The sequence below is a fragment of the Bactrocera neohumeralis genome, chromosome 4 (genome assembly GCF_024586455.1).
Source record: "Bactrocera neohumeralis isolate Rockhampton chromosome 4, APGP_CSIRO_Bneo_wtdbg2-racon-allhic-juicebox.fasta_v2, whole genome shotgun sequence".
Lineage (NCBI taxonomy): Eukaryota > Metazoa > Arthropoda > Insecta > Diptera > Tephritidae > Bactrocera > Bactrocera neohumeralis.
The window spans coordinates 38,745,990-38,773,613 of NC_065921.1; the positions used below are offsets into that span (position 1 = coordinate 38,745,990).

At 35.9% G+C, this 27,624-nt stretch overlaps 11 protein-coding genes across 13 annotated transcripts; 6 read left to right on the forward strand and 5 right to left on the reverse strand.

Annotated features, from left to right (window-relative positions):
- Nucleotides 1–644: 644 nt before the first annotated feature.
- Nucleotides 645–2,552, forward strand: LOC126757290 (peptidyl-prolyl cis-trans isomerase sig-7). Its single transcript, XM_050471072.1, has 2 exons — nucleotides 645–1,092; nucleotides 1,224–2,552. The coding sequence occupies exons 1-2, from the start codon at nucleotides 699–701 to the stop codon at nucleotides 2,525–2,527; spliced, it is 1,698 nt and encodes a 565-aa protein (XP_050327029.1). The 5' UTR covers nucleotides 645–698; the 3' UTR covers nucleotides 2,528–2,552.
- On the reverse strand, nucleotides 2,518–3,268 carry LOC126757294 (complex III assembly factor LYRM7). Its single transcript, XM_050471077.1, has 4 exons — nucleotides 3,151–3,268; nucleotides 2,947–3,090; nucleotides 2,813–2,894; nucleotides 2,518–2,759 (listed from the first exon to the last, which is right to left on the reverse strand). The coding sequence occupies exons 1-4, from the start codon at nucleotides 3,169–3,171 to the stop codon at nucleotides 2,617–2,619; spliced, it is 390 nt and encodes a 129-aa protein (XP_050327034.1). The 5' UTR covers nucleotides 3,172–3,268; the 3' UTR covers nucleotides 2,518–2,616.
- A 161-nt stretch (nucleotides 3,269–3,429) lies between these two features.
- LOC126757296 (uncharacterized) lies at nucleotides 3,430–4,305 on the forward strand. 3 transcript variants are annotated; one of them, XM_050471080.1, is made up of 2 exons: nucleotides 3,430–3,550; nucleotides 3,869–4,305. In XM_050471080.1, exon 2 carries the CDS (start codon nucleotides 3,948–3,950, stop codon nucleotides 4,215–4,217), a length of 270 nt encoding a protein of 89 aa, XP_050327037.1. In that variant the 5' UTR covers nucleotides 3,430–3,550; nucleotides 3,869–3,947; the 3' UTR covers nucleotides 4,218–4,305. The 3 variants fall into 3 exon arrangements, with proteins under 3 accessions (XP_050327037.1, XP_050327036.1, XP_050327039.1); XM_050471079.1 differs by having other exon boundaries at nucleotides 3,509–3,623; XM_050471082.1 differs by lacking the exon at nucleotides 3,430–3,550 and adding an exon at nucleotides 3,700–3,794.
- A 102-nt stretch (nucleotides 4,306–4,407) lies between these two features.
- LOC126757291 (uncharacterized) lies at nucleotides 4,408–6,141 on the forward strand. Its single transcript, XM_050471074.1, has one exon. The coding sequence runs from the start codon at nucleotides 4,819–4,821 to the stop codon at nucleotides 5,995–5,997; it is 1,179 nt and encodes a 392-aa protein (XP_050327031.1). The 5' UTR covers nucleotides 4,408–4,818; the 3' UTR covers nucleotides 5,998–6,141.
- A 48-nt stretch (nucleotides 6,142–6,189) lies between these two features.
- Nucleotides 6,190–6,963, reverse strand: LOC126757295 (transcription elongation factor SPT4). Its single transcript, XM_050471078.1, has 3 exons — nucleotides 6,746–6,963; nucleotides 6,515–6,677; nucleotides 6,190–6,406 (listed from the first exon to the last, which is right to left on the reverse strand). The coding sequence occupies exons 1-3, from the start codon at nucleotides 6,812–6,814 to the stop codon at nucleotides 6,288–6,290; spliced, it is 351 nt and encodes a 116-aa protein (XP_050327035.1). The 5' UTR covers nucleotides 6,815–6,963; the 3' UTR covers nucleotides 6,190–6,287.
- Nucleotides 6,964–7,444: 481 nt separating this feature from the next.
- On the forward strand, nucleotides 7,445–10,216 carry LOC126757289 (probable nucleoporin Nup54). The gene is made up of 7 exons (XM_050471071.1): nucleotides 7,445–7,672; nucleotides 8,163–8,276; nucleotides 8,330–8,599; nucleotides 8,671–9,040; nucleotides 9,112–9,673; nucleotides 9,745–9,864; nucleotides 9,935–10,216. Exons 1-7 carry the CDS (start codon nucleotides 7,618–7,620, stop codon nucleotides 10,154–10,156), a joined length of 1,713 nt encoding a protein of 570 aa, XP_050327028.1. The 5' UTR covers nucleotides 7,445–7,617; the 3' UTR covers nucleotides 10,157–10,216.
- Nucleotides 10,217–10,889: 673 nt separating this feature from the next.
- On the forward strand, nucleotides 10,890–12,638 carry LOC126757293 (uncharacterized). The gene is made up of 3 exons (XM_050471076.1): nucleotides 10,890–11,407; nucleotides 11,468–11,632; nucleotides 11,693–12,638. The coding sequence occupies exons 2-3, from the start codon at nucleotides 11,612–11,614 to the stop codon at nucleotides 12,494–12,496; spliced, it is 825 nt and encodes a 274-aa protein (XP_050327033.1). The 5' UTR covers nucleotides 10,890–11,407; nucleotides 11,468–11,611; the 3' UTR covers nucleotides 12,497–12,638.
- A 909-nt stretch (nucleotides 12,639–13,547) lies between these two features.
- LOC126757292 (deoxyribose-phosphate aldolase) lies at nucleotides 13,548–14,839 on the reverse strand. Its single transcript, XM_050471075.1, has 3 exons — nucleotides 14,725–14,839; nucleotides 14,077–14,663; nucleotides 13,548–14,016 (listed from the first exon to the last, which is right to left on the reverse strand). Exons 1-3 carry the CDS (start codon nucleotides 14,750–14,752, stop codon nucleotides 13,654–13,656), a joined length of 978 nt encoding a protein of 325 aa, XP_050327032.1. The 5' UTR covers nucleotides 14,753–14,839; the 3' UTR covers nucleotides 13,548–13,653.
- A 710-nt stretch (nucleotides 14,840–15,549) lies between these two features.
- LOC126755943 (putative ATPase N2B) lies at nucleotides 15,550–17,909 on the reverse strand. Its single transcript, XM_050468676.1, has 5 exons — nucleotides 17,276–17,909; nucleotides 16,768–17,201; nucleotides 16,497–16,668; nucleotides 16,171–16,434; nucleotides 15,550–16,098 (listed from the first exon to the last, which is right to left on the reverse strand). The coding sequence occupies exons 1-5, from the start codon at nucleotides 17,678–17,680 to the stop codon at nucleotides 15,976–15,978; spliced, it is 1,398 nt and encodes a 465-aa protein (XP_050324633.1). The 5' UTR covers nucleotides 17,681–17,909; the 3' UTR covers nucleotides 15,550–15,975.
- An 821-nt stretch (nucleotides 17,910–18,730) lies between these two features.
- On the reverse strand, nucleotides 18,731–19,978 carry LOC126754849 (uncharacterized). Its single transcript, XM_050467034.1, has 2 exons — nucleotides 19,612–19,978; nucleotides 18,731–19,557 (listed from the first exon to the last, which is right to left on the reverse strand). Exons 1-2 carry the CDS (start codon nucleotides 19,976–19,978, stop codon nucleotides 18,731–18,733), a joined length of 1,194 nt encoding a protein of 397 aa, XP_050322991.1.
- Nucleotides 19,979–23,641: 3,663 nt separating this feature from the next.
- Nucleotides 23,642–24,703, forward strand: LOC126755974 (MORN repeat-containing protein 5-like). Its single transcript, XM_050468715.1, has one exon. It carries the CDS (start codon nucleotides 23,724–23,726, stop codon nucleotides 24,624–24,626), a length of 903 nt encoding a protein of 300 aa, XP_050324672.1. The 5' UTR covers nucleotides 23,642–23,723; the 3' UTR covers nucleotides 24,627–24,703.
- The last annotated feature ends 2,921 nt before the right edge of the window (nucleotides 24,704–27,624 follow it).

A 27,624-nucleotide genomic window follows, 5' to 3' on the forward strand; every position in this document is an offset into this window, starting at 1 on the left:
TTGCCCTGTTTTTAAAGTACACTCTTTTATTATGGTCATTATTGTCACCTCAAGCCATACTCAAAAAATTAAAATTGGACGTTATATATTCGTATTTGCAGTATTTTTAGACTGCATATATCATGGTTTAATTATAAACAAGAATAAAATTAAATATAAATTACAAAAAATTATAAATAAATTTTAAAAATTTCGTACACCTTGTGTTTTGTTTCTCACACTATCTTACAAATTATCAACTTTTTTGTACTCTATATAAAAAGAAATTAATAACATATATAGTATAAATGTATATAAGAAATTAATTATAAAATATCAAATAACGAACTTACCTCTGTAAAAACCAAAATAAATTTTATTACCTCCGTCTTGCAGGGATGTTGTTTTCGTTATGAAAAATTTGGTTTATTGATTGCCCTGTTTTTAAAGTACACTCTTTCATTATGGTTTTATTGTCACCTCAAGCCATACTCAAAAAATTAAAATTGAACGTTATATATTTGTATTTGCAGTATTTTTAGACTGCATATTTCCTGGTTTAATTATAAACAAGAATAAAATTAAATATAAATTACAAAAAATTATATATCATGGTTTAATGATTGCTGTTTTGTTTCTCACACTATCTTGCAAATTATCAACGTAGATATTAAATTTATTTTATTGTTGATTGCGCAAAAACGTAAAATTAGTGAAAAATGTCTGTTGTAATTGAAACCACAGTAGGCGATATAACTGTTGATCTATTTGTAGATGAGCGCCCCATTTCGTGTCTTAACTTCATTAAGCTGTGTAAATTTAAGTACTACAATTATAATCTTTTCCACACAATTGAACGTGGGTTTATTGCACAGACCGGCGATCCTACTGGTGTAGGCAATGGCGGCAATTCTATATGGGGTGAAGTGGACGGATCAGATAAAAGGTTTTTCGAAGCTGAAACTATACCAAAGATTTATCACTCTTCAGCCGGTCTCTTGTCACTTGTTTCTGCAGGGAAAAATTTAATCGGATCGCAATTCTTTTTCACTTTGGCGCCAAATTTATCTTCATTAGATGGAATTCATTGTGTTATTGGCGAAGTGGTAGAAGGTAAGAAATAGATAGTATAAATGCTTAAAGTAGCAGATAAAATAACTTCTTGTTAACATAAAGATAGTAGCAAATAAAATGAATGAATGAACAATTTACCTTACTTATATACAATATTTATGCTATTTCAGGACATGAAACACTTCGAAAAATAAATGAGGCCATTGTCGATGATAACTTTCGACCTTACCAAGACATTCGCATAACTCATACAGTTATATTAGAAGATCCTTTCCCCGATCCAAGTAACTTTTTATTACCAAGTCGTTCTCCATCTCCCACACCTCAACGTTTGCAGAATGGTCGTATCGCTGCGGATGAAGACATTGACGATACAGATGGAAAAACTGTCGAAGAGTTGCAAGAGATGCTTGCGGAGCGAGAAGCAAAAGCGCGAGCAACTATCCTTGAGATAGTTGGAGATTTACCCGATGCAGAAATGGCACCACCTGAGAATGTGCTTTTCGTTTGCAAATTAAATCCAGTCACTACTGACGACGATTTAGAAATTATTTTCAGCCGTTTTGGTAAAGTAAAAAATTGTGAAGTAATTCGAGATAAAAAAACAGGCGACTCACTTCAATACGCATTTGTTGAGTTCGAAGATCAGAAATCGTGTGAAGCAGCTTATTTTAAAATGGACAATGTTCTAATTGATGACCGTCGAATTCATGTTGACTTTTCACAATCTGTTGCAAAAGTGAAATGGCGTGGAAAGGGCCGCGGAGTGGAGGGTACATTAAAAAGAGGTGAATTCGACAATTTACGGGAACCCAACAAAAGACATAGAATAGATGATCGTGATCGAAAAGACGTTGATCGGGACCGTTCAAAAAGAAAGAATTCAATAGAGCGAAGATTGGCTCGAGAAGAGCGCCATCGTGAGCAACGGGAAAAGGATGAAAGACGAGAAAATAGCCACAGATATGAGCGAGACAATTGTTCACATCGAAGAAGAAGTCGGTATAATGAAAATGTAGAACGTGAACAAGGATCGTCGCGAGATCGTTACAGGCGATCACGTAGCCATAGTGGGGGACGATATAAAAAATATTCTCCTGTTAGAGAACGACGCGATAGATATAATGAATCAAATAACTATAGACATCATAACGAAAAATCCAAGCTGCGAGAGTATCCAGATCACAGAAGTAGCGGAAAGCAGTTAGACAGAAAGCGACAAAATGAAAAGAATGAAAATGGAACTCGGAAACCAAAAGGAAAATCAGAGCGGAGAAAAAAAGATAGCACATCCTCAAGTTCCGGCAGCGAAAGCTCAAGTAGTGAATCATCTAGTACGACTACTGGAAGTAGCAGCGATATTTCTAGTGACACATCTGATGACAGAAAACGGCAAACACGAAAATATAAAATAGTTAAAAAGAAGAAATCAAAGAGCAAGGCACACAAAAGTAAAAGCAGACATAGGAAATAATAAAGTTGTTTATTATTATTATAAATTGTGTTATTGTTTTCACATCGATTTTAAAAATGACAAGATTTCAGTACTTGGGATTTATTGATTTAGTTTTTTGTAGCGTTTTGTCCTCCACAACAGCCTCCCATAGAATTTCCTTTACGATTTCGGGATGTTGGCTTCTCAATTATAGCATCTGGATTAAAAACAACGTTGTCCAATCGTGTCGTTTCTTCCGTAATACGTAATTCTAAAAATGTACGATTATTAGCACTTTTTTTTATACTTAATGTGCAATCTTACTATATACTCCTTCTTCCTCCTGAACGGCTTGTATAACGCTTGTGCGCAGTTCATTGTCAACGTCATGGGCCAGTTGTATCATCTAAGGTATAGAAATGTACATTTAGTGATAAAATAAAATTGCGTTTTTATACCTTTTTTATTTCGTCCTCATTTTTTTCACTTTGGTTTTTCCGAAACTGCTCATTTATTTCTTTACGCCCGGCTTTTAATGTAAGCTCGTCGCCTTGGAACACGAATTGCCTTGTGCGATGTAATTTCTTAAACGCTCTTAACGCCTATTGACAGCGTAAAATTTTGTTACTTTTAGCATCGTTTTCTAAAATATATTCACTTACTTCTCGTCGAAGTTGCGACATATTATTAATCCAACTAAAAATTTATATTTATATAAACTTAATTTAATAGCGCACTGTTGTGTTAAATAAATACATCTGCGTATCAGCTGATAACACAGGGTGTTGTTTAAAAATATGTCTACTATTGAAACAATTCAATGTTTGGCGATTTCAAGTTTTCTTCAAAAGCAAATATATCTATATTATACACGTAATCTTAATCAAAATGACATTTTTAAAGTTAAAATATAATCGTCTAAGAAACTTTTGTCCATTTTTTGATTGATGATTTAATATTCAAATTTTCAATAAAACTAACCGGTTTCGAGTCTCGATGCACAGCTGTCTGACAATTTGTCGGCAAAAAAAGTTCCTATCCACGGCGCGCGATAAACAGAAGGTAAATGTGATAAAAACTCAAATAACCTGAAATATTAGTTTCGTTTGTTCATGGTAGACAAATGTAAACGTTGGTACGTATATACCAGAACAAATTCTTGCATTAATATGTACCACAGCAAAAAGTGTAGCTAATTTATATTCTACACATGGAACCGCTGCATTAATTATTACTTATATATACATGTACATATGTATGTCATATTTACATACCGACGTACGGCATGTTTGTATACCGTACAATTGTAATTGTTCGCTCCAACTTGTTATTTAATAACATAATAATATGAGAAATAATAAAATACACTCGTTTGGTTAGTCTTTCAGGTAACTACCGAATCCAACTCATAACAGTTGCGAGAAGTTGAAGCCAATTTGTAGCTTGAACAGAAATTAAAATGAGCAAATATACGTCAAAGTATTTGGAAGACAAACTAGCGGATAAATTGGGAGCGTTATACGTAAATGCGATCGACGAATCGGACGGCTGTGGTGGTAAATTCAGTGTGACTATTGTTTCGGAGGCATTCCGTGGTAAGACATTGCTACAGAAACATCGCTTAGTGAATAGTGCTCTAGCAGAGGAACTTAAGGAAATACACGCATTCTCTCAAAAGTCATACACACCCGAAGAGTGGGAAAAAGTGCAACAGACTTTGAAGTGTTAATAGGAATGTAGTATTTTTATTAGCGCTGTATTTGTCTTTTGAATAAATTATATTATAATAACTACTCCGCCAGAAATATCAGTGAAAAGCAAGCAATTTTATTGAATTCAGATTTTTGGAAAAAGAAAAGCGAATATTGAAAAAAGCTAAAAACCGGAAATCCTCTGCACACATTTGTGCTGCGCAGAAAGTGAAAGTATATTAAACAACTACATCCAAATATCTATATATACCAATTAAAAGTAAAAGACAGCGCATGCGCACATAATTCGAGAGTTGTGTAATTTCAACTAAAACTCTTAAAAAGAAAAGTAAAATCTGCAAAAGACAGCAACTGTAGTTCGTTTAAAGCCGAAATGCATTGATAACCGATCTACAAACCAAAAGTCAAGCGACCTCATTTGCATAAATACGACTACAAAATATTACTCAACACAATTTCAATTTGTTCGAGACGTGGCGAGTTCAACTCTTTATGCATTCGTGTGCGTAAACAAGATAGCTGATCGTTTTCAATTTCTATTTAGACTTTTCTATATTGACGGAGCAAGTAAACAGCGTACATAAATTAAAAATCGATTCAAACAATAGCCGGCGAATCATGAACAAGTTTCAAATTATTGCGCCGGGTAAAGTAATTCTCCACGGTGAGCATGCAGTCGTCTATAAAAAACCAGCTCTAGCTGCCGCTGTCGGACTTTCAACGAAATTACTGTTCTATCCTCAACCCGAAAGTGATGTCGCTATTTTTAATTTGGAAACGCTGAATTGCACCTTTGAAATTCAATTAAAGCAATTTAATGACTTCATTAAAGATATTCGCGAAAAATACCCAGAGAATAAACTTGATTGTACCGCAAAACTACTTGAGGATGTACGCGCTGTTATTGCAAAGCAATTCGATGGCAGCACCAATAATTCCCCAAAATACCAGCAATCACAGAAAACATTTTTAGCTATATACTATCTACTGGCTGGAGCAGTTCTGGCCGCCCCGAGTGAACTTACGTTAAAATCCGGGTTCAAAATTCATATTGATACCGAATTAAATATAGGATCTGGTTTGGGCAGTTCTGCATCATTCGGCGCCACATTAGCAGCGGCATTTCTTCTTATTACCGGACACTTCGATGAAAAATCATACCTTAAATTGGAAAATCGAGCACTCATCTCTCAGTGGGCTTTTGAATCAGAGCGCATTATGCATGGCACGCCATCTGGTGTTGATAATACTGTAGTCACCTACGGCGGAATGCTAAGATTTGTTAAGGGCCAAGGCTTTCAGTCACTTAACATTCAGCGACCACTCAATATCATGTTGGTAGATAGTCGCGTTAATCGCAGTACCGCAGATATAGTGGCTAAGGTACGGCACCTGTGGGAAACATTTCCGAAGGTAATCGATTCCATATGGGACGCTTGTGAAGAGATAGTAGCAGATGCCATACCATTGTATGAAAGCTTTGGTAATGCTAAGGATGATAGTGTAAAGTTTGAAAAACTTGAACGTTTATTCCAAATAAACAATGATCTGCTTAAAGCTATCGGTGTGACACATCCAAAATTGGAGCAAATATTCGCCATCGCTTTTAAACGTGGTTTCTTTAGTAAGATAACGGGTGCAGGAGCGGGTGGTTTCGCTGTTGTGCTATTGCCTGAAAATTATGAGAGTAATGAAGTTTATTGGAAGTTGAAAGAAGAATTAGAGTCCGCGGGTTTTGGAGTGCAATCTACTACAGCTGGAGGCGAAGGACTACGTATTAATGACTTGGAGGATTAGTTTTTTCATAACTTTGACCACGCATAAATTAATCTTGTCAGTTGTCAGGTTAAACATGTTCTTGTGAATGATTTTCCAGTTAAAACCGATTACTTAAAATGATGTTAACGATGTAATAATATAGAATAGGATCAAATAAACTTATTTTTCTGGTTTTAATATTATTAAGCTAAATTATAAATTGCACAAATATATGTTTTTATGCTGGATTCTGCACCAAACTTTGTTTATTAAAATGCTAATATAATAAATATAAAAAGTCGATAATTTATTGTAGAATAAATTAGGAGTTAACGTTGGCTTGTATCTCTTGATCTGTAGGGTATGCCACGGCTTTTCATTTCGCGCAGAGTTGCTTGAGGAAGATTACCCGATACAGATATGGCATAAACACCGCGGGTGAAACGACCTGCAAATTAATGTATGAACATATTTGTATTCAGTAATTCACACAATTTATTAAATTAAAAATCAAAAAGCAAATCTGCTTAGGTAATGTGTTGAAATATGAACATACCGATTCGTTGCCATTTCGCTACCCAAGAATCTTCTGGACTCATCAATGCAATAATGCCGTCGAAGTTGTTGCTCGTGTGATCATATACATTGTCTTTGTTGTTCTTCATGCGAAGAAATTCGTCACAATTATCACATCCATCACATTCGAATTGGTCGAAACTCTATAAATTTATATAATTAATAGAATTTAAAGTAATACCCTAGACTAAATTATCTTGCAAAAACTTACTTTAACAAGTGAACACACTAAGCAAGCGCGCAGTCCTCGTAAATCCTTTGGTATTGTATCGAAAGACATTGTTAGTTGTCCTCTATATTTTAAGTTTTGAAAATATTAAACTTAGATAAAACACTCTTAAATTAACTTTCTGGACAACGTCTGTGGAATAAATAAAAAAACTTAAGACCCCGAATCAAAAACAAGAATGAATTCGCTTTAATTATAAAAATTATTTTGATGGCTTTCAAGTGTCAATTATAAATAGAGTTGCCACATTTTTATTTTATAGAAATATATACAAATAAAAATTAATGTTATTTGCATAAGAATCCGAAATTTATTCAAATAAAACTAATACTAATACAGATATGTATTTGTACATAACAAATTATATCATTAATTCGTAATTATTCGTTCTTAGCTTCTTTTGCATTTTGGTTATTTTATCGAAATATTGCCAACTAGGGCTAGCTAACTAGCCTAGCTCGTTGCTTGAAATTCTCAATTAACAGCAAATCTTTAAATTAATTTATTTTTTTCATGCTTTTCATTTAATACTCTCAGGAAATTTTGTCACCCAATTCAACAAAGAGAAAAATGTTATCGTTTTCCACACGACCACAGAAATTAAAGGGCAACGTTGGCAATGCCATTAAAAGATATTGGAATTGAATGTTTTTTGTGGCGAAATTAATGACAGTTGTCAAATTTTGTCTATCGTTTCTCTACCGCCGACATTTTTTTGCACAAAAATAAACAATTAAGCATGGAATATTTGCTATAACTAAATTTTCGTAAATAATTTCGTAATTCCTGATATATACTGCATTGAATTTTTTATTTCAAATATAAACACATAAAAATTAAAAAATTGTGACGAAATGTCGTTCTTCAGTGGAAACACTTCGTTGGGTGCTACAAGCACGCCGGCTAAACGTAAGTTTTCCAAGTATTAAATATAATAATGTGAAATTATATATAAAAATTCTGTTATTGAGGTTAAGCAGCCTTTTGCAGATGCTTTAGTGTCTGATTCTTTAATGTGGGCAGCAGCAATCGTTTCGCGTCGTCCAAGCTGTTAATGCGCACATCTTTTAAGGCGATCCTTTAAATAAATAACTTCTTTAGTTATACCCTATGAGCAAAATTAACTAATAATACCTTTTAGTGTGTAGTATAAAACCCACATAAATAGCCAGCAATAGCAGTACTAGTAAAACAACAGCGAACATTATCATGAACTTGGTCGTATACAATTCGTTCAAAGCTTAATAATGTACTAAATGTGCTGTAAGTGCTGGCTCTGTAATTTCAGCTGATAAGAAGCTTGACGATAACAGCTGAAGTCTATTTCTATTCTATTTCGTAATCATAGCTTGATCTGTACATGCCTTGCCTTTTACTAATCTCAACTATTTCTTAACAGCTGGTTTATTTTCTACATTTGGTACTGGTTCTGCGACAGCAGCGCCAGCTTTCGGCAGCACTGCGACATCAACAGCCGCCCCAACTTTTGGAACATCAGCTTTTGGTGCCACCGGTAATTTTTACTAATTTAATAAACATATTAAAAATTAAAAATATGACGTGTAGGGTTTGGAACTGCGGCTACTTCATCTACGCCATCGCTTTTCGGCGGTACAGCAACTTCTACCAATGCGACCGGCTTTGGCGGTTTTGGCGCTGCCACATCTACAGCACCTTCTTTTGGTGGCTTCGGAACTACTGCTGCCACTAGTGCTCCCGGTTTCGGAGGATTCGGTGCAACATCGACAACTTCAACAGCGCCAGCTTTTGGAGGATTTGGTACACAGACTAATGCTTTTGGAGGTTTCGGTACTGGTGGTAGTGCGTTTGGTTCAAGTAAAATTATATAAAATATATTACACTATTACAGTTAATTTGAAATTGACTTTGTAACATTTTTTTTCTAGCATTCGGAAAACCCGCTGCTACAACTGTTACACCTGGATTTGGAGGTTTTAGTGGGGCCACTAATTTCATGTTAGGACAACCGCAGCAGCAAGTTCCCCAACTATCGCCAGATGAAGCTTTCGCTCAGTCCATTTTTAATGTATCCATTTACGGTGATGAGCGTGACACCATTATAGCAAAATGGAATTATTTACAAGCAATGTGGGGAACTGGGAAATCCTTTTATTCGCAAAATGCCGTACCCGTGGAAATTACTTCACAAAACTATCTCTGTCGTTTAAAAGCAATGGGTTATAGTCGACTGCCTGGAAAAGATAATAAAATGGGATTAGTTGCATTGAATTTTAACAAACCGCTGGCTGATGTTAAGTAAGAAAATCTATAAGCTGCAAATGCATCGTGAATTATCAATGTATGTTTTTATATTCATATTTTTATAGGGCTCAACAGCAGCAAATAGTCTCCTCTTTAAATGGTGTATTTGGCAATAAACCAAATCTTGCTATAAATATTGAATCTAGTAAAGAGCACGAAGAGAAAAAGTGTCAAATAGTGATATATGTTGAAGAACGTTCACAAATGTCGCCCAACGAAATTAAGCGTATACTTGCCACCGATGTTTCGAATTATCTGAATCAGGCGAATGTCAAAGCACAATTAGGAAATCTAGGTATTAGCGAGGTACTGGCATTGGTATTACCCGATGAGGATCAACTTAAGGAGTATCTAGAGAATCCACCAAAGGGAGTTGATCCACGTATGTGGCGACAAGCGAAATTAGATAATCCCGATACAACGAAATTTATACCTGTACCAATGATTGGTTTCAATGATCTGAAGTGGCGCACAAAGTGTCAAGAGAGTGAAACTGAAACACATGCACTGTATTTAAAAAAAGTGGAGAAGGACTTAGCTGAGTTGAGACAACGTCACGTTGCAGCAACAGCAAAGATAATGGAACACAAACGAAAGTTGGCAGAATTAAGTCACAACATATTAAAAGTAATATTTATTTTGTATTTTATTTTATTATTTTTACTTATTTTATGTTCTTTTTTTTATCTCATTTCCAGATTATTGTGAAACAAGAGTGTACACGCAAAATCGGATTGGCATTGACGCCAGAGGAGGAAGCGCTACGAACTAAGTTGGAGAATATGCAAGCCTTAGTTTCAGCGCCAACACAATTCAAGGCATGTTGTTTGCTTTTAGATTGTCTCTTTATATATTTCAATATTAATTTTTATAATTTTAATTCTAAAGGGACGTCTCAGCGAATTGTTATCACAGATGCGTATGCAGCGTAATCAGTATGCGTTCACCGGTGGAAGTGAATATGCTATAGATAAAGATAGTGAGGAGGAAATGAAATCATTTTTAGCCATGCAGCAGAAAGCGATGGAGGTGCTGACCGACACCGTGACAAAGGACTTGAAATCATTAAAAATCATAATAGAAGGTATGCCAGAGTTGGTACGTGTTTAATAGTGCATTATGTAAAATAAAGGATTTTTACTAAATATATTTGATGTAAGTAAAATTAAATCTGAAAATGTTTGTTGAATTTTCCGTTAATGAAATCGAAAACTAGTTATGCGGTAGAAAATGTTGGAATAGTAAGTAAAAACTGCGCAGCTTGATGAAATTCAGTTATGGTGGTAAAATTTCTAAAGCTTTTTATAAATTATTTCTGATGTTATTAGCAATTTTATTCGCTTCTTTCGTAATCAGGATTGTTTGTTAACGGCAACGTGTAAACTATTCTTATATCAATATAGATATTAGTTATTTTATTTTTTAATTTAAATATTTCCTGCTTCAGCGCGGCTAACTCGCCTTGATTGTAATGATGGTTGAAATAACTTTGAACTTGCATAGAGACGCGAACAAGTTCAAAAATATTGCTACAGCGTTGTCGATTGCAGGTGTGAGATGGAGTCACACAGCTGATGTTTATTATGGCAAAAGAAAAACACAGCTTCGTGAGCATGTCAACGTACTCATGCGAACTGGTGTGAGGAAATTTTTTGAATAGCAATTTTTATACTGAAATTACTGACCACATTTTGTTGTAAATGATAACTGTTAAATCGGTTGCAGAGCTTATTTTTGCTTTTGAGTGTGTGAACAATCATACATATGTATGTACACGCTTTAGTCTAGTCATAGCATTGCATGTCCATGTATATCCAATTAAGTGTGTACATATGCATGTACACAATGTTGTATGACTTGTTTTTCTGCAACGACGAGCGTCAGTTAAACAATTGCAGCTTTGATTCCAAACAATAAGGTCCAGTTTTCGCAAGCTTTTCCGTTGCTTGTTTTTGTCGTATTTGATGGCAAATTATGCTGGTGTTACATTAACATCATTACGATTACTTGCAAAATTAATTGATGTTGCCTGGGAGTTTTTGGTGTACCACCTTTTTAAAATGAATAGTTTTTGGTTTTTTTTTTCTATGTTTGCAAGTTGTTTGTACACTTTCTGTCTCACAATAGTTATGTGATTCAAATTGCACTTTGAAAACTATTTAAACCAAGCTATGCAATCAAACGACGGTGCGGAGCTCTACTTTAACGTGGGTAGTTCGGCATGAGGCAACAGGAACGCGCTATTTACTAGATTTCCCGGTTTGTTTGCGGACGGGTTTGAAACGAAATTGAGTTACTCGCGCTGCAGACGACTTCCGAGCTTCCGTTTATGGTCTTGTGGCTAACATTAGGCACACATAAGTATTCATATATTCACACATGTGGCTAACTACCCCAATTGCTTTCTTTTCTGTTGTGAAGCTTTTCCTATGATATAAATGGCGTTGTACACCAACTGGAGGTTTATTTAACGCTTTGACGTCAACGTGCATTACTAGTTAACGAGAAAAAAATTACGACCGATATAATACTTAATTTCCTTTAAAAGGTAGAAACGCGTTGGTAATGGCTAGAAGTGCGTTTTATGTGAGTGTGATCTTCTTAGAATTATATGTGCATCAAGTGTATTTTTAAATTTCCATTTAGTTCTCATGGTTAGCGGTGGTTAGTATCGCCGCAGCAGCGCCTTCGAAACATATTGACCGAGCAAGGTCATCGCAAGCAGGGAAAAGTGTGGCTACAATTACACCCAAATATCCAGCGGAGGATTTGCAATTAATGCAACCACATTATATCACACTTGAAGATTTCGAGTCATTGCTACGTCGTGCCGGTGAACTCTTTCGACCGAATGCGTATCTCGTAGATGATACCACAACAAAATCGTCATATCAGCAGCATGAAACAAAGCCTGCCGTTACGCCTGCGAGCGTGTCGGCACCCTATCAACAAATCCAATCGCCTGCAGTACAGCCGTTTAACTTCTACATGCCACTATTCGAGTATGAACATGGCAAATTGGATATGAGAAGTAAACAAATGGAGTACATTGTTCCACCACCTGCACCCAGTAAGGGGGCCGATCCAATTAATTATTACGCCGCAAAACCGAAAAAGTTACCTAAAAAATTTAACGCGGGCACTAAACAAGTGAACCTAAAATGGTTAAATACTTTCGAAAAAGAAGCCCTAACCGATGTTAACGGCCAGTTGCCAAAAGCAGTGTACTTGGTCAATGATGAACGTAACCGTATTAATTTTGATGACTCTTTCTTTGGCGTTGACATGCAAGTTAAAATTCCGAATAACCAGCCTCACAAGGAAGACCACACCCACAGTGCGGGTGCAAGACAACAAGAAGAATTTCTTAACCAGGGCGAAGATGGGGGTGAAGATGATTTGATGGCAGCCGCAGCGGGGCAGCTAGAACACACCGTTACACATGTCTAGTGTAAATATTTAGTCATAATTTATTGGTTACATTTTTTTCTATGTACATATCTATGTAAGCATCCATATATAAATATGCTGTAAATATTACCTAAGAGTGTTTGTGAAATCTTATAGCAAATAAAATCTGTAAAATCGGCAACGTGTGAGTTAAACCTTTAAGGGAGGCACTCTATTTTGAAAGTACCTGAAACATATTTGTATATTATATTTGCTCGTCAGGCTCTGGTAATTTTTCCTTCATATAAAAAAGAATAAATCAAATTAAAAATAAATTTCATCTATTACAAAATAATAAAACACCTGTATGCACACAATATGTTTTTATACCCTGAACAGGGTATATTAAGTTTGCCACGAAGTTTGTAACACCCGGAAGAAAGCGTCGGAGACCCTATAAAGTAAATGTATAAATAATCAGTATATTAAGCTGAGTCGATTTAGTCTTGTCCGTCTGTCTGTCTGTCCGTCTGTCTGTATATACATATACGAACTAGTCCTTCAGTTTTTTAAGATATCGTTTTGAAATTTTACAAACGTCATTTTCTCTTCAAGAAGCGGCTCATTTGTCGGAACTGCCGATATCGGATCACTATAACATATAGCTGACATACAAACTGAACGATCGGAATCAAGTTATTGTATGGAAAACTTTCACATTTAACAATGTTTCTTCACAAAAGTTGGCACAGGTTATTTTCTAAGGCAACAATGTAATCTCCGAAGAAATTGTTCAGATCGGTTAACTGTAGCATATAGCTGAAATACAAAACGAACGATCGGAATCAAGGGCTTGTATGGAAAACTTTCGCATTTGACGTGGTATCTTCACGAAATTTGATAAGGATTACTGCTAAAGGTAATAATATAATATCCGAAAAAATTGTTCAGATCGGATTACTATAGCATATAGCTTCCATATAAACTGAACACATAGTTACGAAAAGAAATGCACCTGTGAAGGGTATATTAGCTTCGATGCCGCCGAAGTTAACGTGTTTTCTTGTTTGAAATGAAATTTATCATAGATGTCACCAACAGTACTACCAACTTACAGAAAAAAATTGCTCATTTTATTTTAATATAAAATTGCTCAATATCAAAATGTTTATTAATAGGAATGTTGGAATCACCCAGAAACATATTGTACATTATTTTCAATAAGAGGCAGCGGTGGCGTTTTTAGTACTTCCAATTTGCGGATTGTTGATATGCCCGTTAACAGTTTCTACTATTTTATCTAATAAACCGGATGCACCAAAGCGAAAAAGATTGGGTTGCAACCAACGTGTACCCAAGGTTTCTTTTATGAGAGTTAACCATGCAATTGCATCAGGTACAGTGCGTACACCACCAGCTGGTTTTAGACCAACTAGAATGCCTTTTCGCCGTTCGAATTCCTGTATAGCATATATCATAGCCAAACCAGCTGGTAGAGTGGCATTAACAGTCTCCTTTCCGGTAGATGTTTTTATAAAATCAGCACCAGCTAGCATACAGGCCATGGACGCCTTATAAACCTGTGTAAATAAAAGTAAATTATTAATTACTTAGAGTAATATGGTAGCAGTAGTGTTTACATTCTCCACGTTGCCTAGTTCACCGATAGCTAGTATGGTTTTCAGATGCGCTTTTTCGCCGCAAGCCTTTCGCATTTCGCACACTTCACTGTAAACACTTCTCCAATCACCCACAAGTGCTAATTGACGATTGATTACGATGTCAATTTCGGTGGCTCCTGACTCAATAGCAAATTGAATTTCGTTTAAGCGTGAGTCCAAGCCATACTGCCCAGCTGGAAAACCTGTTGCCACGGAAGCTATTGGTATTTCATTGTACTTATTTAATTGCTTCAATTTGGCTGCTGCATCCGCGACACGAGCTGGATATACACATACTGCGGCAGTGTGTATATGAGGCAAAAGTGCCGGTTCAACTCCAAGTTCTAATAAAACATGCTCTGGTATGGGAAATGCTGCACGCTGGCAAAGACTTCGCACGTTCGCTGCCGTATCATCGCCTCCCAATGTTGTCGAGTCCGTTAAAGTTAATGCTTTTAATGCCCAAACTACCTGATTAAGACCAGTTACACTGCCACGTTTGGAAATTTCTACAGCGATTTGCTCCAACTGGCGATTTGAAATTGTACAATCCAGAAGAGAGTTATCTAAAGTTGTTAGTTAATTATTTATTTTTAGAAATAGTTTACACTTAGACTTTGTACATACCGAAGGGTAAAATTTTGTTAACTTTCATATTCAATTTTTTCGGATATAAACACGAATTGATAACAGTAGCTCGTGATGACAAATGATAAACAATTCCTATTGGAATATGTGAAAAGTCAGCTGTCATTTGTGCATGCTACATTGGGTAATAAAGAGCCTCAGAGCATAGAATTTGTAATGGTTATTAACAATACAAATTATTGTATCAATTTGCGTGTCAATATTAAAAATCTTTGCTGATTACAACAAAATAATTATAATTTTGTACTAATAACGAAAACATCGTAAATTTAAATGTAATTGATACTTCAACTTTTTTAAGTTATTAGTAAGTCTTAATATTAAACTAAAAGGCAATTGATTAGGTTTTGCTAAAACAAAAAAAAATTGTACAAAGTTTTCAATTCCTATAAACCATTTATAGGTAACCAGCGGCGCCATCTAGCTGTTGACATATGCATTAATTTTTGAATTTTTAAAAGGAGTGAGAATTCCGGTACGGTACGAAAAGTGCGCAATAATACAAATTCGATTAAAATATTGTTGATCTCCATAATGCAGTTGTAATCATAAATAAAACTGTGATTCTCAGTTCAGTAATCACGTTAGCCCAATGTACAATAATCTGATATTCTGTAAACAGTTTTTTTTAAATGTTTGAACTAATTTTGATACAAATTGTTTAAAAAGTTGAGTGGTAAAGCTGCACCATGTCTATGTTGATATTTTAGTCGTAGAAGCTTTTTATTGATGAAACGTGTAAAGTGGATATAATAGAAGATTTTTTAACTTTCAATTCACATTTTAAAATAAAAAATATACATATTTTGTGCTCGATGTTTGTAAACTACTTATCGTATTGCTTTTATTACATTCAACATTGGTACGATTTCCATGATTAGTATACGCTGTCTAGTTTATAACTAGTTATTAAACATTTTACTAATAATAAAATTTGCACAATAATTTTAAGCTCTAAAATAGCTTTGATAATACTCAAAGTATTTCATGTATGTTTGTATAACACCTTTCAAAAGCATGATAATATATATGGAGCATTATGTACATAAAGTTAATTTAAGTTAATAAATTATTTTTTATAAGAATAATTTTAAGCCTTGCGTACAATTTCTTGTCGACAAATTTTGTATACATATTTTTACATGCATTCGATTTTCTATATTAAATTTATATTAAGTACAAATGAACACTAACCAAATTGCATGTTTCGCGAACTAAAAACAAAACATTTTAACGGTGCTTAGCCCATTGTTCCCAATATTCCTTCTTTTGCATTTCAAATAATCGGGAAATTGTTCGGTCGAAAGCAAATGCTTCTTCTTCCCCAGTGAAATAGTTAGCCGCTGCTTCATTCTAAAATGTGTGCGAAGGAAAAACATTTAATTGAAAACATTTAGTTGACAAATAATAATAATAATTACGCACAGAACCATGTTTAATGTTTAAGTCATCCATCAACGTTCGCTCAGAGTCCGCCAGTCCGGTGGGCTTGTCTGTGATGTCAAAAAGTCTGTCAAGTGGTGTTTCGGCAGAGATAACCACCCTTACGCGATTATCGTAAAGCGTATCGATGAGTGTAATATATCGTCGCATTTGAGATTTAATGAATAAATTCATTTTGGGCACGTCTCGTATTAGCACTGTATGGAAAAGTTGTGCAATTTGTAGATAATCACTACCCGCCAGTGGCTAAAATAAACAAATGATGATATGAAATAGAGTTCAAATATTTTATGCTTTTTTGAACTTACACGATCACAAAGCTCTTCAAAAGTACTGTCTAAAACACGACCGCAAGTTTTCTGGAAAGTCAGATCTCGTCCAAAATGTGTTATGGTACGCGGACGCACAATATCGTTCTCCTGAGTACATAGAATTTTAAACATACGTTCCATTTCGGCGTTAGCATCTGTCTTTGACTTACTGTAATGCAAAATTGTATTATAAAAATAAGTAAATAGCTTCAACCGAAGTGAATTTATATTTTGTATAATATTCTCCAAACTGTTTATATGTACATACACGAAATAATTTGTATCACCCGATTGTGCAATGCGGCGGTAATCAATGCCACTATTCAGTTCGCTAACTTTACAACGAAGTTGTAATATATCGATAAAGGGGAGAAAATTACTACGTTGCAATCCATTTTTGTACAATTCTTGGGGATGACGATTACTTGTCGCCACCATTACAAGACCGTCGTTGAAAAGGTGCGTGAATAAGCGTTTTAGTATCATAGCGTCTGCTATATCAGTTACTTGGAATTCATCGAAACAAATAAGCCATGATTCAGATAATATTTGGTCTGCTACTGGACGTGTTGGGTCATATGGTGTTGGATTTTCAGTGTTAAATGCCCTATCACTTGGACCCCGTTGCTGTTTAGTTGCGTGTATGCGTTTGTGTACGTCCGTCATGAATGAATTGAAATGGACTCTCTGCTTTTGTTGAATCTATTGTGGAAAATAACGAAAAGTATATTAGCGCGTCTCAACATACAAATGAAATTGAGAAAATTTGAACATACATCTGTACAAGCATCAAAAAACATATCCATCAGAGTAGTTTTTCCGCCGCCAACACTGCCGAAAATATATAGTCCTTGTGGAACTTCGGAACCGACATTTAGCTCAACGCCATTTTTGTTTTTGTCACCTTTAAATAGAGTGCTAAAAAAACCACCACCACCGCCCCCACTTCGACTAATTGGTTTATAATTCTGGACACTGTTGTAAAGTGCTTCCAAACGCTCCGTTGTTGTCTTTTGCTCCTTATCCGGTAACAATTCCTTGTTGGCAACGCGTCTATCATAAATAGACAAGGGGCTTATATATCGTACTTGTGAGTGGCATTGTGGCTGTAGTGCCAGGAGCAATTGTTCACACTCAGTCCAACACTTTAAACGCGTATTCACGCATACCGTTTTCAACATCTTACACTACAATTTTGCAATAATTACGCGCCACACGCAATGGTTAAAGTACAGTAAATTTAGGTAGTACCGAAAGTTAATTTGCTTAAAATTTTAATTGAAACTACTTTGTCATCTTTTCATTGTTATGTAAAAGTTTAGCCAACGTTTGCGTGCGTGTGACAAGTTCAAGTGCGAGGCCAGAAAAAATTCCAATCCGTAGCGACTAGCGCTAATTTTTGTGCCAAAAGTTGTGCCAGCTCAGCTGTAAATCAGCTGTTTTACACCTGCGTCGGGTAGGGTTGCTGTGCAGCATTTAGTGCAGGGGAAAATAAACATTTTTGAAAAGTACTTTGTACTTCATAAGATTTTACAACTAAATACAACTAATTTAAACATTTTAAAATTTTTATCTGATGACTGATGTGAAGTGATAAGTTATAAATAAAATAAATATATGTACATAACTCCATAAAATTTTCTTATATTATAAATGCTGTGATGTTTTACTGTCTATTTCGATTTTACGCACCGACTGTTTTAAAAAATCATGTATTTTGACCTCACAATTTTTGATTGAAAATTAAGTCGAAATAAGGTGGAAATATAAATCTTTGAAATAAAAAAATTACATTTTTAGTACAAAAAAGTTCAGTTTTAAATTTAATGGAAGAAAAAAATTTTGCAAAATATAGAAATAAGAAACAAACATTTCTCGAGGCTATGTGAAATAGTGTTAATAAAAAAATTGTACATCTTTCCATTACTTACAACTTTGTAATGAATCTAAGAGACTCGTAGTTTTGCCGGAAATTGAGAAAACCCATTTTTAAGCTTTAAATATTCAGCCACGACGTTCCACTTCCACTTCCTGACCACAGATTGCAAGTAATTTGTTTCTCCTATAATTTGTGTTATTTAATCTTTCTTTCTGTAGCCTTTCCCTAATTCCAAATACATGTACAGAATGGCTTAAGCCCTAACCTTGATATATGTATGTATAAACCTAACAGATAATAAGATAACTTAGTCCATTTATAAAAAAAACATGCATATATAGTTATGTCTTTTTCAAGAATACTTCAACTTTATAAAATTAAATATTAACAAACATGTTATCATTACAGAATTCCAATTCAACATATTTGACGCATTTATGGCTTCGTATTCTGTAAAATTCTCTACTTTCGCTATTGCAACTTTCGGCTTAGGAGTCCCTGTATGTCGTGTGTGTGTAGGTGGCAACGGGAAGCAATATACTCGTTCCACCTCCAGTACCTCTACTTGGTTTAACTGCTCAAGTACGGTAAGCGGTACACAAATGGTGGGGTTCTCGGCAGAGCTGTGTTTCTCGTACGGTACACCCACTTTCGTTATGTTGAGCGAAATCTGCGGTAACAGCGCATTTGGTAGGTTTAAACCATTCAACGACTCTGTGATTTCATCTGATTTGGCAGCTGAAAGCCTATTACTTATAGTAGGTGTAGAGTTCTGATTGCTGTTCTTTTCCACCGAAACAATGAAATCTGTTGGCCACACTTTGCTAACATCGAATGGCAAATTTTCCGTTTCCGTTTCCACATCGGCGGCGCTCTCATTTTCAATGCCGACATCCTGCGTGGTATCTTCGCTTTGTTCGTGTAATGTAGGTTTTTTGGGTTTGTGTGTGTATGCTGCAATTCCACCAAACGAATCATTTATCTGTTTCGCCATTTCCAGTAGACGCGGATCGGATATATTGACGTTGATGAATTCTGTCGGCACTGTGGTGGTGTGAGGTGCGCGGGTTCCCGCAACCCGTCTACTTCCATTTTTCAGAAACAATATTACATCATCAGCGTCTGGTTGCGCGTTCACGATCGGATGTTGAACACCCAGTTCCTCTATTGCGTTAGGTGCTGTAAAATTATATAATTGTAGTTTGGAAGCAATTGGTGTTGTGTGCCACTTACGTTGTCCTTTACGGTTGTGAGCTGCTTTCGCAGGAGTAGTGACGCGTCTGGTGGGCGCTGGCGTTTCGTTAGGTCCCAATGGCCGTTCTGGCTTCCAAGTACCATAAACAATCGACTCCAGGAGTGGTCCGGCGATGTTTTGCTCTTGTGACGCCGCATCCATACGTTCTTGCAGGACGGCAAGTGGCGGTGGCGCCAGCGGTGTTGGCGGTGGCATTGTAATGCGGTGAGTTGGTGCGTTCGCAGCACCAACTATTGGTTTCCAGCCGCCGAAGGGACTACTAGGCGCCGGCGTCGCAAAGGGTAGAAGCATTGGTTTGAATGGTGGCGCCTGTGGCCGGAAGCCTTTTGGCAAAGCTATAGCCATGTGCTCCGTGTCGGTGTCCGTGGAACTACTGTGCGCGCTCCTCGGTGGGTAATCCGCTGTGTTCGCTGCACGTGCCTCGCCACAGTATGTGACGAACAAGAGGATGTGCAATAAATAGCAATTTTTGTTTTTTAAAACTTCACACATATTATGTATTTTGTAAGCGTATGTGAGGAGGACATATGTAAATGTTAAATGGTATGAGTTTAAGACGTCTATTCCACAAAAACAAACATGTATTTGGGTCTGCTTCTGTTTTCTGTTTATTGTTCACTGTGCCACTTTTTCTATTCAAATAACCTTATGACCGTTAGATTTTCTATTAGATCGCGCAATGCTTTTGTTTGGCGCGCCGCCTTTGTGTACACTTTTTTATCTTGTTTCGTGTTGTTATTCTCTTCTAACGGCTGTCAACGTACGGGCATGCGCGCTTCATGCTTTGTTGTAACACTTTGGACGAAGAAGCGTCATAATTGACCATCAGTGATCATAAATAACAAATCGCTATGTTTCGCACAATCTACCTGCAACAACAAAACCGATGTGTATGTGTAATTATTACATGTATACAGGTGTGAATTTTAATGTTGTATATTCTCCGCCCGATTCTTTGGAGTTCTCCGCGTATGTTGTGTGGACCGTACCGTTTCGCTTAAGCCGAACAACTGAGGCGCGTCCATAATTTGGCCCAGCATCGATGCCAGCGGTGCTTTATGATGGCAGCCTCGTATGTTTGTTGTGCTTCTAAGTCGCGTTATTGAATTCTTGAGCGCATAAATGCTTTTGTTATAACAATGTTTCACTACACATTGAATTGTTTAGCAGCACGAAGAGGTTTCGCGATGTTTTTTTCACTTTTCACAATTTCTAATTCATAATTTCTTTTATATTGGGTGTATACGTTGGACAAAGGCGAATGATTTGTGTGAATACGTTGTGAGAAAAAAGTACCCGGAAATTGTAAATAAAACGCAAAATATTTAATTATTCATCAATATTTATTTTGTCGCCTTCAAAGTGATCCCCACCAGATGTAATACAACGATTTTTCCAGTCCTCGAAACTTTTTCAAAAGCAACCTTTTGGGATTTTTCTTCAGAATCTTATCCCTTCGACTCTTTCACCTCGATGAAAAAGCAACTCTGATGATTGTTGACTTGTTTGCCTGTCAAACTCATAAACCTTTGTCTTATCGCCAGTTATAATGCTATCCATGAATGTGGTATCGGAATTCGCATGATCAAGCATGTCCAAGAACGCGTTTCATACCCAAAATATCCACCAAAATCATTCGAAAGGACTCGCGAGAGATGTTGAACTCTCTTGTCATCTCTCTAACACTTGCCTGACAATTTTCAAGCACCATATCCTTTACTTTTTTAATATTTTCATCGGTTGAAGAGATTGAAGGTCGTCCAGAACGAGGTATGTCTTCACCGGTTTCTAGAACGTCGTTGAAGGCTTGTGTTTTTGATAATACTGAAGCAGCGTAAGCCTTTTCCAACATTCGCAACAATTTGTCACACGAAATTTCGTTAGAAATACAAAATTTTAGACAAATTCTTTGTTCGATATTTTTATCCATTGTAAAAATAGCAACGCACTACTGAGGTGTACCGACTTAAGCAGCTGCTGGAAACAAATTGGTTGACAGATCGCGCCCATATTTGGCGTATTAATTAAGAACAGTTCTTCCAACTTAGCGAAATACATTTTTTTGAAATTTTTAATTACAACTTCCGGGTGCTTTTTTGTCACATTGTATTTCTATGAGCATATCATTGAAGCACATGAGCTGGACGTGGTTGAATTCGTCATAGCTATAGCTCAAGTGGCCTTTGTGACATACATATGTATAATACATTAAATGTAAAAATATGTTAGAACTAAGTGTGAAGTTTTTGTTTTATTTGTTAGAGAAAAGCGGTCAAGTTGTTCGATTGGTGTTTATTTATAATGTCATCAGGCAAAAGAATAAGTATACTTCAAATGCTTGTCACCTCACCAGCTCTCTTTATATCATTTTCATGATTGAAGCACATTATTCCAGCCATATATAATATAATTGTACAGAAACGCCAAATTCGTATTATTATTTCTCTACACTCTCGATTTGATTTCTTTCTTTCCCCTCTCAGATCTCTATTCCTTTCTAGTCAACAACTGTATTCTTGAAGAAAAACATTGACAACAGTATTATTCAAACTACTGCTCAACTGAATCAAGTCAATTGTTGATACCATATTCTATTGTAAATCGTGTTCAAGTAAGATCATTCTCTATCGACCGGAAAAAATGGTGGTCAGAAGTTACAATTGCTTGGCTAACGTCTTACAATTTGAGGTCGATCAAAGCCATGGTGGAAAAATTAAGTGGTGTATTTATTCTCCAAAGGGACAGCGTTACCAAAAGGGTCAACTTCACCAAGCAGTTCAAGGTTATTCTTAGGAGCAAGGCTGAATAGAATTATTCCACTATCGAGCTACTGCTTAGGGATATTACAATCAAGTGGTACACCGACGGCTCGAAAAAGTTGAATGGAATTGAGGTAGGAGTCGAGGGCCACGCACCAAACTCTTCATACCTATGGAACGTTTTCCGAGCATTTTTTCAGGCAGAAGTCTTTGTCATAAGTCGGTGCGTAGAGATAAACCTCCAACGCAACTATCGCTTATCTATACTACAATATACGACAGAGAGTCTGAAACTCCAGAACATCTGCTAATTGACTGCATAGCAGTCTGCAGACGCAGGATAAAGGCCCTGGGATCTATGTTTCCAAGTAGGGATCACATGGCCTCACTAGCACCTAGCAGTATATTGGATTTTACCAAAATATGTTGGGTTTGGTGAGTCTTTGGGATTTAAGAAAGATATGTTGAACATATAGTGTTCTTAAATAATTGATGCTTTTCATGCGATATTTAGTAACCGAACTCTTTTATGGTAGTAGAATAAACTTTTGGAACAAGTTCTTTCTCGATTTCCTTCACATTCTTTATGTAAATAACTTAATCGGCTACCCATCAGCAAACTTCTCGAATTCCAGCATCGTGTTGAAATAGCAATTTAATGTCTTGGATCTGGACTTTGGAGAAGATTTCCCTTCATATATCACACAAGGATCGAGAGTTACCATTTCTACTTGATTAAACTTACAGGAAGAGGTACCGTTCATAAATCTTCTCTTAAAAGCTATTTATATACTGACTCGTCTGTATGACTACTGGATCATATTTAAAAAAGGGCGTCCTGATGAGTAGATCCTCATTTCGAATCTGGAAATACATACTTATATAGTAAAATTAAAACGTTCATCGCAAATACAAGTATATAGCTGATTTTTTGGGATGGCATTAAAAGGTTTATGTGTATCGAACGTTAAGCAAGCTCGCACATTTCGACAATTTAAAGAGTTTCAATTTTTTCGAGATGTCTTCCAATATTTATGCCAAATAAATTATGAGGTGACGAAAGTCGGAGGTCGTAATTTCGTAATTGAGTCCATATGAATACTAACATATAGTAATCTTAAAGACCGATGGCATAACAACTAAATTTAAACTTTTATTTCTAACAATGTCACAAGAATATCTCCACATGAAAGCATACAATTTGCTATAATTTATTCAATCAACATTTTTGTAGAATTGTCAAAAGAAATCAAAATCTTATAAATTAAGAAGAAAACAATTCTGACTTATACTTTTTTATATTTTTGGGTTTTCTATATTTTGCTTCGGAAATGCAAAAGGGTCTTACATTCATTACGGGCAGTCAATTTCATGGTAGTTACAACAATGCGATACATTGTATGGAGGGATATGGAAAGTATATGTATCCAGATGGCAGCCAATATAGAGGAAACTTTAAGAAAGGGAAATTTCACGGCATCGGCGAGATTACTTTGACGAAGCCATTCAATTTTAAATTTGTTGGCGAATTTGAGGCTGGAAAATTGATAGAGTTGCACGAAATGACATATCACGATGGACTGCACTTAAATGCCAAATTTAATGGGAAAAAATTAAATTTCGACGAATGGAAATACTGCACAGAGGAAGATCGACGCACTTCTTGGGAAATTATCAATGGTTTGGGACCCAGCGGACAGCACACGATCATGACTAATCTCGAACCGGGGACATATGATGTCGGTGGTGGTATATACAAAGAGAACACCGGTTGGGTAGTACGAATTCCGCCACCATTCTTCTCGGTGAAATTTTTATCATGTAATAAAGAAAGAGAATGGATACAAAGGAATTGTCGCAAAGGCCCCTGGGACAGAGACGTTAATAATCCACCGGTGGAACCCATACCAGAAATTGGCAAACAGATAATCAATGCCAATATCAAAGAACTGCATATACTACATAGTTGTGCTTGTGATTCAAGGTATGAACATAAAACTCGTGCCGAGAAAATGTCGGATTGCGATGAAAGTGCACCCACAGACTTTCCGACATCGAAGTCCAGTAGTCTATCGAGTTTTTGTGATGAATTGATAAAGATCGATCTACGCGAAATGTGCTACAATGAGGAACGAACACTGAAATATGCTTCACCTGATAGAAGGTCGAAAATATATTTTTCATTGCCCAATGAATTTTTTTCCTCTCCACCTAATGATTTTACAAATGCTTAAATAAATACTTTGTTCACATTTTAAAGATTATCAAATTCCATGCAAGCTGCATTTCTCTAAAGATCTCTCTTGACTAAATATATACATATGTGTGCACGTTTTCCTTTATAAATTTTCGAAGAGTAGTAAATATTAGCAAGTATATTATTTGTACATACTATACATATACAAGTATGTGTGGCTCATGTCAATTGTATATATTTTTTGTATCGATAACTTATACGCACCACAATAAAAACCATTATTTAAAGCAGTTCTCCATTTCATATAAAATTTGTTTAAATTTATTTATGAATACTTTTAATGAAATTATATACCAATCTATTACACACCTACTAGGGCGGTACGATAAATACTAATACTCACCGCAAATATCGCAATAGAATTTTAGTACTTTGGCATAAGGCTACTGCAAACAATTCGGATCGGATTCTTATCTAAAGTTTTGGGAAAATGGAAAAAGATTAATACCGTGTGGCGATTCGATTTTTAATTTTACAAAGCAAATCGATCAGGGAAATCGAAGTGTGCAACAATGCTATATACAATGTCTCTTCACCTTCGATGATGATCGCAGAAAGTTGGATTCAACAGGGTCACACTTCGAAGTTCGATGTGTGACGTCTATGTGTCCCGAAAACTCGAAGTACGGAAATTACCGTAACAAAGCTCCACGATATTTTATTGACACTTGGTGAGTGAAGGTGCTTGACGTCAAAAGACCGCATGGATCATACGCTGCACAAAATATTGGTGCCACGCTTTCATAGTTCGGTCTATAAGCGCAACCGTTAGACCACTTCACAGCAGTTTTCATCGTCATCAACGGAACCAGCACCCACTGTTACACACCGGAGACATAAAGATAGTCGAAAAAGTAGACTTTCTTCGGCAAACGTGCTCCGATGAAAGTCAAGACTGTCTTTGGTCGGAAATGTGGTGGTCAACTACCTAGATAAAAGCAAAATGGTCGTAGAGCTTAACTATTCCGAATTTTTGGGCAGATTCGACGTCAAATTGCAGAAAAAGGTGTCCCTTTTGCAGTTATTTTTTTGTTGTAACCATTTAGTGGTTCAGATGCGTCGAACAGAAAACGTACTATTTCGATCGAATGGTATATAATGTTTTTCGTTTGTAGGCTAAGTACTTATCTTAGCATCGAGTTAGCGAATGCGATTTTGTTTACTGAATTTTTGCTGCGCGAACAAACATACATATCTTTTGTGTTAGCTTCTTGTTTTTTTTCTTTTACATATCTTTTGTGCTTTGAAAGTAGTATTGGTATTGTAGATATGCAAGCAATGATGAGTATTGTCATAAAGCTGCGGCTTGACGCTTGGCAGCTGTTGGCTTTGAATATTCATTTTACTCGTAAAAACTGAACTAGTTTATGTTAGCAAATATTTCTAAAGAATTATGATAAGGATGTATGTATGTACATATATATGTATGTATATATCAATTGATTCAGGATTCCTGTAAAATAAGGTGTGTGATGACTTTAATTAAAAATTGCACTATAATCTTGAACCTCACACTTGTATTCTAAATGGATTAAAATGTCATAATATTAACACACGTAATATTACATGTTGTTAGAACCTCGAAATAAAACTATCCGAATTCCAAAAATTACTCTTGACTCTTTGATCAGTTTTTAAAAAACGTGTGTGTTCTTTTTCATAAAACTCATGAATGATTAGATATATGCATTACTTTCAGATGGCAATGATAATTAACCCAATAAATTTCAGTTTACGGTCACCCAATAAAATTTCTGGCGTCATTGCTTCCTACATCATTCCTTAAAGCAGATTACCGTTTCCGATGGTGTGGTTATTACGAAATTTAGCAAACCCGTGCTTGATAGTTGAATTTGTTAAGGCACATAAGTATATCGTAAAGCTTACTTAGCATTAAAGGCGTTTTTTCTAAAGGAAATAATGTTTTATCAAAACAGGAATTTCGTTCCCTTTTTGTAAATAAAAGAAGTAGAGTTAGCGCCGCTTTGAAACCAATAACGTCAGCATGATTGGAAAACACGAACTTTCGGGATTCTAGTTACGGTAAGTAAGCCGTAGTTAAACCTTAGTTGGAAAATATAACATAAATGGCTTAAGGCCAACATTTGAAAAGTTGAAATTCATTATATTTGAGACAGGGGAAGGGATGCACTGATTATGTTTACCATTGTCATTATTCTAAAGTATACTAGAGAATATGTTTCTAGGCAGTCAGATAGCTAAGTTCAATAGCATAAAGAAAATTATCATATTGTCATGGAAGGTATCTGAAATCATTATGGTACAAAAACCCGGGAAAAGCGCACAGGAAGCATCATCATATCGTCCAATCTCACTGTTGCCTTTTTTGTCCAAATTACTTGAAGTTATAATTATAAAAAGACTTCAGAACATAATTGAAGCAAAGGACCTTATACCAATTCATCAGTTTGGATTTAGATCGCAACATTCTACAATCGATCAAGTTCATCGAATAACAGATATAATTGAGGATGCGATGGAAAAAAAGCAAATTTGCACAGCAGTTTTTCTTGATGTATCTCAGGCGTTTGACAGAGTATGGCACCAGGGCTTACTTCATAAATTAAGACTTCTCTTCCCACAGCATCTTACTGAGCTACTTGCCTCTTACCTTAGCAACCGCTACTTCAGAATCAAGCAGGGACAATCATATACTACGTTACAGCCAATAAAAACAGGAGTACCCCAAGGAAGCGTCCTGGGACCACTCTTATACATTTTGTTTACTAGCGACATGCCTACGCCGCCAAACAGCACAATCGCCACATTTGCAGATGATACCTGCATCATTACTACTGGTAAAAATGTAGTAGAGTCGTCGAACAGAATGCAGTCTTCAATCAACCTAATTGTAGAATGGACACAAAAATGGAACATTACTCTCAACGAGTTGAAGTCAATACATATAAACTTCACTAACAAAACTGATACGTATATCCCCTTATATATTGGGA